This window comes from Palaemon carinicauda, chromosome 30 (assembly GCF_036898095.1).
Source record: "Palaemon carinicauda isolate YSFRI2023 chromosome 30, ASM3689809v2, whole genome shotgun sequence".
In the NCBI taxonomy this organism is placed as follows: Eukaryota; Metazoa; Arthropoda; class Malacostraca; order Decapoda; family Palaemonidae; genus Palaemon; species Palaemon carinicauda.
The window spans coordinates 62,993,123-63,006,786 of record NC_090754.1 but is presented as its reverse complement, the minus strand read 5'-3'; the positions used below and the strand labels follow the sequence as shown (position 1 = coordinate 63,006,786).

Below are 13,664 nucleotides of genomic sequence, written 5' to 3'. Positions count from 1 at the left end.
TAAATTATTGTTGATATTTATAGATTTTCCTCTATATATTTTATATCTCACCCGCCTTTATTAGGCCTCTTCGATTAGCTTTCCATTTATACTAAACATCAAGATAAATTTTATGTTTTGTTTATATGCGGCCTTTACCTATTCCTCCCCTAGTCCGAGATGAAGGCGGTCCTAACTTGGAAACCGAAGTTAAACAACGTTGAGCCCATTCAACTTTTATTTTTGTTAAGTTTAAATCAATTACTCTGTAAGAGTTATGAAATGAATATTTTTTAGAAAATATTTTTATGAATAGAACTTACCTGGCAGTTATATATACATAGCTAATTATCTCTATTTCGGCAGAATTTTTCTAAAACTAGGCAACCGCCTTGTGGTGGTTGGGTGGTAACACCCGTTAAAGGGTGGTAGGAGGAATCATTCCCGTTTTCTGTTCTTCAGTTCATCTCTGCCGGCCGGATCGACAACACGTTGGTCCGTCATTAAGAGTTTTTCTTCGCTTTCCCTGCTCGGTGTACCAGTCTGCTTTTTTGGTGAAGTACTCTGATTTGGGGTTTTGGCGATCTTTGTATTTTGTTTTCTCTTAGCTTTTTTTGCTGTTTTTCATTATGAGTGAAAAGAGTCATTACCGTATCTGTGCGAATGAGGAATGTAAGGTGAGACTACCGAAAATGGCGGTAGATCCTCACACCGTTTGTTCTAATTGTAGGAGTTTTGTTTGTGCCCTTGATAATAGGTGCGGGGAATGTAAGGTTTTGGATGAGAAAGATTGGTTAATTATGAAGCGCTATGTGCGTAAGCTAGAGCTCGATAGAGTTAGGAGAGCTTCTAGGTCTAAGTCTAAGTCTGTTAGTGGTAAGGAAGACGAACTTTGCGTAGATTTATCTATTGATCCTATTATTGATTCCTCTTTGGAAGTTGATCCTTCCCTTGAGGTAGTAACTCCTGCACCTCCTACAGGTTCCGTATCTACGGATGACCCTCGGTACGCTAGCCTGGCGGCCGAGTTGAAGGCCATTAAAGAACAACTGGAGGCCTTTAAAGGTAAGGAAAGTGAAAGTGCTTGTGTTAGTGCAGTGGAGGTGGCGACTGACCGAATCTGTCATACCCCTAGGCCTAGACCTCTACCAAGCTCCCAGGACCAAGGGAGAAGGTACGTCGATGACCGAAAGGGGGTGAGAGGTACGTACCCTCGGTCAGCCGTCGCCTCAGACAGTCCTGTTGTCGATTCCCAGGCTGCTCTTGACCGTCACGGGAAAGACGTGTCGGATGTGTTGTTTACTTCTCCGAATTCGTCCAGACGTAAATGGAAGTATGAAGCTTCAAGACCTACTAAGAGGAGATGGAACCGCGACGAACGGTCTCGTTCTTTCTCTCCCGGTTCTAGCAGTTATGAACCTTGTCCGTCGGAGGATGATTTCGACTCCGTGCCTGTGAAAAGGGCGAAGCCTGCTGCCGAAGATCCTCCCCCTTCTACGAGTGTTATTCGTCAGCCCCCCCCCCCCTTCGGGACCGCAAGACCCAGCTGATGTTGCTAAATCCTTTATGTCTGTCATGCAGGAACAACTTTTGACTTTAGTACAAGCCTTTAGCTGCCCTCACGCCCAGTCTGACAGACGTAAAGACGACTCGTTGCCGATTAAGAAGTCTGCTTCTAAGAGAGAACGGAGTTCTTCTTTAAAGAAAACTTCTCCCTCTCTACGCCAGGATGAGGAATGTGTGCTTTCGCCAGGCGATACTTCTTCGCGATACCAGGGCGATACGTTTTCTCGTTCTCGATACCGGGACGATACCTTATCGAACGATGCTGCTTCTCGTTCTCGATACCAAGACGATACCGCCTCCCGTTCGCTTCGCCACGACGATACCTCCTCTCGTTCGCTTCGCCACGACGATACCTCCTCTCGTTCGCTTCGCCATGACGATACCTCCTCTCGTTCGCTTCGCCATGACGATACCTCCTCTCGTTCACGACGCCACGACGATACCGACCCTAGTTCTCGACGCCACGACGATACCGCCTCTCATTCTCGCCGCCACGACGATACCGCCTCTCGCTCTCGACGACAGAACGACTCTGCCTCTCGTTCTCGGTCCCAGGGCGATACCACCCTGCCTCTTCGGGACGATACTGCCTCTCGTCCCAAGGATTCTTCTAGCGCGGGACTCCAGGATGCAACCCGTCTTTTGAAGGATGATGCCTTTGATTTGCCCTTGTCGGGTTCTAAGGATCCTTCTTCTCTTTCGAAGGATATTGCAGATGTGGATCAGGACCTCGAGGATGTCTCTGATGACGATGATAATCCTGCCGACGCTGTGGGAGATTACAAAGTTCTCTCTCGCTCCCTTCTTGAACTTTTTGGAGAGGAATTCCAACCTGCTGCCCCTCAATCTCCTCAGTCCCAATTTAACAGAAAGAAGGCCAAGAAACAGTCGGCCTTCATCAAGATGAAGCCGTCTATCTCCGCAAAGAAGGCTCTCACGAAGATTGATGACTGGATGATGGAGCGGAGACAAACAGTTAAGACTTCCTTCTCGTTTCCACCAGCTCGTCTTGCTTCAAGAGCGGGTATGTGGCATGCAACTGGAGAACCTTTGGGTCTGGGAGTGCCTTCCTCCTCCAAGGGTGACTTCTCTGGTTTAGTGGACTCTGCTAGAAGGCATGCTCTCAACTCAGCCAAGGTCATGTGGTCGATGTCGGAGCTGGATCATCTCGTCAAAGGTATTTTTAGAGCCTTTGAGGTTTATAGTTTCCTAGACTGGTCGCTTGGGACTCTCGCAAGGAAAACTGAACAGATGGAAGGATCTAGGGACCTTACCAGTATTATGTCCTGTATGGATAAGGCCCTCAGAGATGGGGCGAATGAGTTGGCTGCTCTGTTCTCAGCTGGGGTCCTAAAGAAGAGAGCTCTGCTTTGCTCTTTTGCTTCTAGGTCTGTTACCAATGCACAAAAGTCTGAGCTTCTTTACGCCCCCCTCTCTCAACATCTTTTTCCCGAGTCCCTGGTTAATGACATTACGCGTTCTCTGGCCCAAAAAGCCACCCAAGACCTTTTATCTCGTTCTGCTCGTAAGCCCTTGGCAGCCCCTCCTTCTTCTTTGAAACGGGAGGAAAGGAGATTCCAGCAGCCCTTTTGGGGCAGGACTACTTCAAGACCAGATTTTAGAGGGAGAAGGCAAGATTCAGGACCAAGATCTACCAGGGGTTCTTTCAGACTTCGCTCCAGAAAATGAAGTTCGTCTCCTCCAGACAGTAGGCGCAAGACTGTCAGGTTTTTGGCAGTCTTGGAAGAGGAGAGGGGCGGACACCTGGTCCCTCTCAGTCATCAAGGAAGGATACAAGATCCCCTTTCTGAAAAAACCTCCTCTAGCAGATGCTCCGCTGGCCTTAGTAGCCCGGTACTCAGATCCGGGGAAACAGAAGGCCCTAGTAGACCTTGTCAACCAAATGCTAGACAAGGGGGCGATAGAACCGGTTCGGGATCTATCCTCCCCAGGCTTTTACAATCGCCTGTTTCTGGTCCCCAAGAACTCGGGCGGATGGAGACCCGTCCTGGATGTCAGCGCTCTCAACGTATTTGTGGAGAAGACAAAGTTCTCCATGGAGACGACTCAGTCTGTGCTGGCGTCAGTACGTCCAGGGGACTGGATGGTGTCCCTCGACTTGCAGGACGCATATTTCCATGTCCCCATCCATCCGACTTCGAGGAAGTACCTGAGATTTGTAATGGAGGGCAAGTGCTTCCAATTCAGAGCTCTTTGCTTCGGTCTCAGCACGGCTCCTCAAGTCTTCACCAGGGTAATGGCGAATGTGTCAGGTTGGCTGCATCAGGAGGGGATAAGGATATCCTTCTATCTGGACGATTGGCTGATTCGTTCACGATCGAGGGAGAAATGTCTGGAGGATTTACGGAAGACTTTTATGATGGCCACCCCAAGCCTGATTAAAGATACTGTATTAGATTCAATACATCATACTGGTATTAGATTGTCCACAGGAGCGTTTAGAACCTCACCTATCCCAAATCTCCTTGTTGATGCTGGAGAGTTGCCTCTGGACCTTTACCGAATGTCTTCCATTATTCGGTATTGGTTTAGATTGCAAAGACTCCCTAATTCTTTAACCTTTTAGACTGCAAGCCTTGTGAGGCACCCAAGGCATCGCAGGAAGCAGCGGGGCCTACTGGAACTGCGTCACAATCGCTCGCCATTCATTCCTATTTCTAGCACGCTCTCTTGCCTCTCTCACATCTATCCTCCTATCACCCAGAGCTTCATGCACTCCATCCATCCACCCAAACCTTGGCCTTCCTCTTTTACTTCTCCCATCTACTCTTGCATTCATCACCTTCTTTAGCAGACATCCATTTTCCATTCTCTCAACATGGCCAAACCACCTCAACACATTCATATCCACTCTAGCTGCTAACTCATTTCTTACACCCGTTCTCACCCTCACTGGTTCGTTCCTAACCCTATCTACTCAAGATACACCAGCCATACTCCTTAGACACTTCATCTCAAACACATTCAATTTCTGTCTCTCCATCACTTTCATTCCCCACAACTCCGATCCATACATCACAGTTGGTACAATCACTTTCTCATACAGAACTCTCTTTACATTCATGCCCAACCCTCTTATTGTTTACTACGCCCTTAACTGCCCCAACACTTTGCATCCTTCATTCACTCACTGATGTACATCTGCTTCCACTCCACCATTTGCTGCAACAACAGACCCCAAGTACTTAAACTGATCCACCTCCTCAAGTAACTCTCCATTCAACATGACATTCAATCTCGCACCACCTTCCCTTCTCATACATCTCGTAACCTTACTCTTACCCACATTAACTCTCAACTTCCTTCTCTCACACACCCTTCCAAATTCTGTCACTAATCGGCCAAGCTTCTCTTCCGCGTCTGCAACCAGTACAGTATCATCCGCAAACAACAACTGATTTACCTCCCATTCATGGTCATTCTTGTCTACCAGTTTCAATCCTCGTCCAAGCACTCGAGCATTCACCTCTCTCACCACTCCATCAACATACAAGTTAAACAACCATGGTGACATCACACATCCCTGTCTCAGTCCCACTCTCACCGGAAACCAATCACTCACTTCATTTCCTATCGTAACACATGCTTTACTACCTTTGTGGAAACTTTTCACTGCTTGCGACAACCTTCCACCAACTCCATATAACCTCATCACATTCCACATTGCTTCCCTATCAACTCTATCATACGCTTTCTCCAGATCCATAAACGCAACATACACCTCCTTACCTTTTGCTAAATATTTCTTGCATATCTGCCCAACTGTAAAAATCTGATTCATACAACCCCTACCTCTTCTAAAACCACCCTGTACTTTTAAGATTGCAATCTCAGTTTTATCCTTAATCCTATTAATCAGTACTCTACCATACACTTTTCCAACTACACTCAACAAACTAATACCCCTTGCATTACAACACTCATGCACATCTCCCTTACCCTTCTATAGTGGTACAATACATGCACAAACCCAATCTACTGGTACCATTGACAACACAAAACACACATTAAACAATCTCACCAACCATTCAAGTACAGTCACATCCCCTTCCTTCAACATCTTAGCTCTCACACCATCCATACCAGATGCTTTTCCTACTCTCGTTTCATCTAGTGCTCTCCTCTCTTCCTCTTTTGTAATCTCTCTCTTATTCTCATCTCCCATCACTGGCACCTCAACAACTGCAACAGCAATTATATCTGCCTCCCTAATATCCTCAACATTCAGTAAACTTTCAAAATACTCCGCCCACCTTTTCTTTGCCTCCTCTCCTTTTAACAACCTTCCATTTCCATCTTTTACTGTCTCTTCAATTCTTGAACCAGCCTTCCTTACTCTCTTCACTTCTTTCCAAAACTTCTTATTCTCTTCATATGAATGGCCCAATCCCTGACCCCACCTCAGGTCAGCTGCCCTCTTTGCCTCACTTACCTTGCACTTCATTTCAACATTTTTCTCTCTATATCTTTCATACTTCTCTACACTATTACTCTGCAGCCATTCTTCAAAAGCCCTCTTTTTTTTTTTTTCTCTCTCTCTTCCACTTTTACCTTCACTCATTCATTCCACCATTCACTGCCCTTCCTCATGCTGCCTCCAACAAACTTCTTGCCACACACATCACTTGCAATCCCAACAAAATTTTCTTTTACTAACTTTCACTCCTCCTCTAAATTACCAGTTTCTCTTACCTTCACTTTGTCATATGCCATTTTCAACTTTTCTTGATATTTACTTTTTACCCCCGGTTTTATTAGCTCTTCAACCCTCACTAGCTCCCTTTTACATCCACCTACTCTATTCCCCCACTCTTTTGCTACAACTAGTTTTCCTCCTACCAAAAAATTATCAGACATAGCGTTAGCCATACCCCTAAACACGTGCAAGTCTTTCAATCTTCCAAATATTCTTTTTGTTATCAACACATAATCCATTAACGCCCTTTCTACCACTCTTCCATTTGCCACTCTTACCTATATATACTTGTTTTTATCTTTCTTTTTGAAAAAGCTAGAACTTATCTCCATCTCTTGCTCAACACCCGTATCTTCCAGTCTCTCACCACTCTCATTTTCACCTGGTACGCCATACTTCCCAATGACACCTTCTACCTCTCCAGCGCCCACTCTAGCATTCAAGTCACCCATGACAACTACATATTCCTCAAGAATGTTCAAATTAATCTTTTTATATTTTCCTTTTATTCTGAAACAGGTGCTGCCAAATAATTATGCTAGCTTCAGTGATGACCAGCAGCGGACTTGGTCCATTATGATAGATACGGGGCAATATGTAGACTTTGTTACTCAGGTAAAGCGTTAAGGAAAACTTGACCACATATGATTTTCTTATGTATGATCTCTTATCATCTTCCCAGATTTTTATGATTAGATTTTTGTAGTGCAGTGCTTGATACAATTTTTATAAGAAATTGAGTAAAGTTTTTGTTAAAGATAGAGAAAATAAGAATGTGTACTTACTTTTTCACAGTAGGAACTTGAATGCTTTTTAAAATTTGTGCAAATAACAAGTAAAAGCATCTTTTTCATTTAATTTTAGCAGAGTAACTCAGTTCAGTACTTAATAGTTAATTTAATGTATAGAAATGAATATATCCTAATGCAGTAATGCTTGTATACATTTAAGTGTTGTAACTTGAAATTTTGTCTGAGAAAAGAAAATTATGCTGATGTGTTCTTAATAAAGATTTAAGTGATAGTTTGTTTATACAGTAGAGAGATTAGGATAAAATGGAATACAAAAATAGAATTGGAAAAGTAAAATTATGGCTGTACTTATCATTTTCTGATATCCTATTTTGGGTGAGATAGCCATGTCATCCTGATGGAAGGTTCCTTTAAGTAGCTTCCTAGGGTATATTTGACTACAGTGATATTCCCAGAGAATTTAACTTAAGGTCTCCAGAATTCTTACTCCTGGCGCGAATATCCTTAAAGTTTTTCCTCTTAGGATATCGCATGATATCAGGGGACGTATTCTTGACACGCCACATAGCAATCTGCACCGGCAAAATAAAAGAGGAGCCGTTATAAAGTTCCCTACATCCGTTACTGTTTGAGTACCCAAATCTTTATTCCTTGTAGCGTTAAGCCGGTACTTATGGATACAGTATTATTGGGAGGGATCCTGCCAAGGCCTTTCATAGAAAGGATGGCGGGTCCATCAGGACAACATGGCTATCTCACCCAAAAATAGATTTTTCGCTTCGCTCAAAATCTGTTTTTTGGGCTCAGGCCATGTCGTCCCGATGGAAGTTTACCAGAGCATTAATGTATATGTGGATTTCCCAGTTGTGCCTTAAACCTCAAGACAATATTTCCTTGGTCACGTAGACCTAAGAGACCTATGGCATTACCGTTATATGTCATTTCATCTAATCATAGACTATGTTAGTGCTTCCTGCCCCCTACAGGGAAGAGTCAAACTAGACTCAGAAAAAAGTCTCAAAGTATGCATATTTCATATGACTACCTAGCAATCAAAAGGGCATACAGGTCTCACTGAATGTCTTTAGCCAAAGTTTGTATTTATAAACGAACACGAGTTCATGTCAGCCACCATAGCATCTGAGGTATATCAGTTATATACCGCAAAAGACAAGTTTGTATCTTGTATCGAAACAAGTTAAGTCTAGCTAGAAAGGTTTGTTTACATATAGGAACAAAGTTACTACCTTTGCTCAATATTATCATGCAGAATAATAAGGAATGAAAGGAATGCTCACACATAACTTTATTAAAAGTGTTTAGAGCGAAATAAGACGCACAAAACAGTTAATCATTTATTGTCAGACAATAAATAAAAATTCAGCATACATTTCATAATAATATAAAAATGCAAGTGAAATAAAATATTCCAACATAGACAATACAGAATAAATCAGAAATACTTTCATCTAAAAACAAAAATTTTGCCACTCCAATGAAAAATTTATAAATTTTCTAATGTCTTTCTGAGAGTTCTGTCTATTTACACTTGTGTAAAAAACACACGGCACTTAGTGTTCAGTCTATGTTTCATCACCTTTGTACACTGGAACAGTCCATAATGTCACCTTGATGACATTTCACTTAACCATGTTGCACTATAATGTGCCCACATGTACACCCTTAGAATTACAGTCCCACATAATTCACTGTTCCTTGCAGCACTAAGTGACATGTTTTAGTACACTACCTGCCGCCACCACGAAACGTTTTATTTCTTGCACTTGCTTCGCATAGTGTTTGAAAAACACTCTGGTTGACTTCCATCCAGTAAACGAGCGAAGGCTCTCAAAATCCATGAGCTGGAAAAAGTTTAACGAAGAAGAAATTTTCCTAGGATCATGACCTGCTGGTGTACTGTCAGGATCCGCTCTGCAAATGAAGTAGGTGATCTTCACCCTTAGTTGTTTTAAGGATAAGTTTGAACCCGATGTTTCTCCTTTAAAGAGCTGCCCTCCCTTGAAGTCTGAAGTTTTGCAAAGATAGACCTTTAGACTCTCCACTGGATGCAGCGAGACATCTCCCTTCAGAGGGCAGATTCTCCAGGGACCCCACCTCTTAGTGGGTAGCTCATTCTTGGCGAGAAACGTTGGGTCGGGAAAGAGATTTAGCTCTCCCGTTTCAGCAAACTGGATATGGCCTTCTTCCCTAGATAAGGCCACTATCTCACTAACTCTAGCCCCTGAGACTAGAGCAAACAAGAATACAGTATAACTTTTTGAGTAAAAAATCTTTCAAAGAGCAATTATCGTTGTCCAAACTTGAAGCAAAATGTAGTACCTTATCCAAAGACCATGAGATGGGCCTTGGAGGTGCTGCAGGCCTGAGCCTAGCATAGGCCTTAGGGATTTTGTTAAAAATCTCATTAGACAAGTCTACTTGGAAAGCATGAAGCAAGGGTCTAGTCAAGGCAGATATTTACACATAGTTATCGTGTTGGCTGCTAAACCTTGTTCATGAAGGTGAATAAAGAAAGACAAGCAGAAATCTGTTAAGATTTTTTTTGGGTTTCTTGCCTTGACAAAGGCCACCCATTTCTTCCAGGATGACTCGTATTGCCTTCTGATAGATTTTGACTTGTATTCCTCTAAGAAGTCTATACTCTCTTTCGAGATCCCAAACCTTTTCTTTACTGCTAGGGAGAGAAAATCATGAGATGAAGGTCTTGGGTTTTCTGTAATGAAGCGAAGATAGTCGACTTCTGTACTTGTTAAGACAGAACTGGGTCCGGCAGGGGAATCAGCCTCGGCTGTAATTCCAATATTAACGGGAACCAGTTGCTTCGGAGCCACTTGGGAGCCACTAGGGCTGCTAATCCTTGAAAAGATCTCAGCTTGTTGAGGACCTTCATCAGCAGGTTGAATGGAGGGAACAGATAAATCCTGGTCCATTTGTTCCAGTTGAGGGACATGGCGTCCACTGCTTCCGCTAGAGGGTCCTCGTACGGCGCCACGTATCGAGGAAGTTTCTTGTCGCTCGTCACGATGAGGTCAATCTGCAGTTCCAGGACTTGATGTAAGATGAAGGAGAATGATCTTGCGTCTAGGGACCATTCTGACTCTATCGGAGCTATCCTGGATAGAGCGTCCACTGTCACGTTGCGGAACCCTTGATAGTGAACTGCTGATAAGTGCCATCTCTTCTTTTCCGCTAAATGGAAGATGGCCAACATCACTTGGTTGAGTTGAGGTGATCTCGAGCCTTGACGATTCAGACATCTCATTACCACCTCGCTGTCTAGAATCAGTCTTGTATGGACTGAAGGGTGAGGGGATGATCTCTTCAGTGTGAGGAAGACTGCCATGGCCTCCAAAATGTTGATATAGAAGGTCTTGAATAGAGAGGACTAAGTTCCTTGAAATTTTCGTTGATGAGAGTGACCTCCCCATCCTTCTGATGATGCATCCGTTAGGATGATGACTGAGGGTGGAGGCGGTTGCAGAAGTGTTGACCTCTTGAAGTTCTTGGCCTCTGACCATGGCTTGAGAAGTGATCGTAATCGACTCGGTATTGGTCTTCTTAGATCTCTTCAAGCGTTTGATGCGTATCTTCTCCAGACTCCTGATGCATCTTTTAACTGTGCTCTTAGCACTGGGTCTGTCACTGATGCAAACTGAAGGGAGCCCAGCACTCTCTCCTGTTGGAGTCTTGAAATCCTGTTGGATTTTTGAAGTCTCTTGACAGATCCCGCTATCTCTCTCCTCTTCTTTAACAGAATGGAGAGGCGATGTGATTGTAAATCCCAATGTATGCCTAGCCATTGAAACTTCTGAGCTGGAGATAGTCGAGACTTTTTGATGTTGATCTTGAATCCTAGATGTTCTAGGAACTGGATCACTTTCTTGGATGTTTGCATGCATTTCATCTCGGATGCTGCCCACACCAGCCAATCATTCAGATAGGATACCACCTGGACCCCTTGTAGGCGTAGTTGTTGAACGACTGCTTCTGCAAGCTTCGTGAAGATCATTGGGGCTATGTTTAATCCGAAGGGCATGGCTCTAAAAGCGTACTTTCTTTTTTGTAGCCTGAATCCTAGGTAGGAGGAGAGTTGGCGATTGATCGGAATGTGCCAATAGGCATCTGCCTTGTTTATGGAGACTGTGTATGCCCTTTTTGTGCAACAGGGCCCTTATGTGTTGAAGGGTCAGCATCTTGAACTTGTCGTTCTCGATAAACTTGAGTGGCGACAAATCCAGAATGACTCTGAGTTTGTCTGAGTCCTTCCTGGGAACAAAAAACAGCCTTCCTTGGAATTTGATGGACTTTGCCCTCCTTATCACCCGTTTGCTCAAGAGCTCCCGAGTGTATTCTTCCAGAAAGGGGGTGGAGTGTTGGAAGAATTGAGGAAATGATGGTGGAGCTGTCTTCCAGCTCCAACCTAGTCCGTTCTTGATTAAGCTGTGGGCCCAGGGATCGAAGGTCCACCCATCCCGGAAGAGTCGGAGTCTTCCTTCTACCGGAAGCGTCTCATTGCTTATGTCAGGATGCCTGAAAACTTTAAATCAATCAATCAATCTCATTGCTTCTGGTTTCCGGAGGGCTTGCCTCCTTAACCGCGTGCTCCCCTACCCCCTCTTCCTCTCGAGGGATGTTTAGAGGAATCTCTACCTGACCCCCTACCTTTAGGGTGAAAGGTAGTGGTCTGCCTCTCATAGGTGGGAGTAAAGGCTGGTGACTGAGTCACCACCTGCTGGGGTACCATCTGGTAGGTGGGTTGGGCTGTGCCACCATCTGTGGCACCGCGGTCATGAGAAGTTGTTGTTGTTGTCTAGCAGGGCGAGATGGCACTCTTGGCCTCCTTGTCTTCCTCTTCGGTTGGGGACCCTCATCTGGGGAAGACTTCCTCTTAGCCAACATGCCCCACTTCTGGAGAAGATTTCTATTCTTCATGGTGGACTTGTCGACTATTTCTTTGACCAATTCGTTTTGGAATATGTCTTTTCCTCTGATATTGGAAGATATTAACTTCCTGGGTTTGTGTTTGACCGCAGCCGAGGCAAACGTGAACTATCTACAAGCCCTTCTTGCCCTAACAAAGCTATAGAAGTCTTTCGTTAGGGTTGCCAAGTGTATTTTGGCTATGACCATGAACATATCCGGGGATCTCTTTTCACTGGCCATTGCCTCCAGGGTCACCTGGAGGGACAGAGGCAGCAGGCCTCTCGTTTGTATCCTGTTCCCTACGCAGGAGAAACTCAGACAACCTGGGGAGGTTTTCGCTAAACTGACGTCCAGCGATATCAGCCTCCAACTTCCCGACTGAGAAGGTAAGCAGAATATCCTTCCAGTCCTTGTGATCCATTGGCAAAGCTAGGGAAAGGGGTCTACACTCCTCCAGTGTAGGGCAAGGTTCCCCAGCTTCCACTGCCTTAATCACCACCTTAAACCATTTTTCCGCAAAGGGGAAGGCCATAGTTGCTGTAGCAAGAATAGAGGGATGTTTCTTGCTCAGGGACGGCACCTTAGAATTGGTGAAGCCCCTGTCCTTCAAACTGCTGGCTAGCAAAGCCTGAGCCTTCGTATGGTCAAGCACTATGACCTCCTTAGGCTCTGTCTCCTCCTTGGATACAGGTTCCGCCCTTAGATGAATGAAGCAGTCTGGATAGGACTCAAAATTGGGCCAGAACTCAATGTCCTCGATAAGGACAGCTCCCAACTTCTCTGAAAAGATCTTACCGTTCGTAATTGGCATGTACTCGGCATGCCTCCATGGGTTTACCTCGGAGCACGAGGGAAGATCCTTTACGTTGAGTCTCCTCTGAGACCCACGGTTCGCTGCAAGCTGAAGAATCTCCTTCCTTAACGCAGCTTCTCTTTGTTCGCTCTTCTTCTCGAACATCTCCATCATAGATTTGATGGCAGACAGGGTGTCGTCCGACTTTTCAGGTTGAGGAGCGGAGGACGTAGAGGGCATTGGTTCTGGGGCAGGAACCGACGAAACAGAGACTGTTTCGACTTCATCCTCTTCCGTCTCTGGAGCCAACGTTGACTCCTCATCTCGACCTTCCGCCAAAAGGTCCTTTTTGGTGTCCTCTGACATCCTCTCATCTAGATGGATGTCCTTCATCGCATCTGAGACATCCGTATTCACGGCTATCTGGATGCAAGGGATCTCAGGGTGAGGCTGAGGAATAACCGCATTCGCAGATAGATGCATTGGGGAATTGACAGGCCCTCATATGCTCACTAGGGAGGTAGGGTCCCGTGGCATTCTTCTGGAAGTCACGAACCCATCTTCGCAGCTTGTTCCGAGCTGCATCCCTTGACTCCGTTGCCTTGGGATTCTCAAAATCCTCATACACCAAGTCTTTGCACACAGTACATACCTGGGGGTCCCAGTATCTGAGAGGTCCCTTAGTGATGGAACAGCGGGAGTGTGTCCTACACTCCAGGTGGCCGCAGAAGTCCGTGCTACGCACATTGCAAAAGACGCTGCCGCACTTCACATGGCCCTCCTGTAAAGAGAGGAAAATAAAATGAGTATAAAGTAGTCTATCTCACTAGATAAACTAATAAATATTATTGTAATATTTTCCATTTTATTATATTGCATATAACTTAGGAAAGGTAAGTTAGAAATTAATTAG

At 44.7% G+C, this 13,664-nt stretch overlaps 1 protein-coding gene across 5 annotated transcripts in view; it reads left to right on the top strand.

The window, feature by feature from the left end:
• LOC137623217 (FK506-binding protein 15-like) overlaps window positions 1–13,664 on the top strand; it is a 176,189-nt gene that overhangs the window by 29,620 nt on the left and 132,905 nt on the right. For all 5 annotated transcript variants that reach the window (XM_068353933.1, XM_068353935.1, XM_068353936.1 and 2 more), the window contains exon 4: window positions 6,782–6,877. In XM_068353933.1, the coding sequence (XP_068210034.1) occupies window positions 6,782–6,877 (96 nt within the window). The remainder of the gene's footprint in view (window positions 1–6,781; window positions 6,878–13,664) is intronic.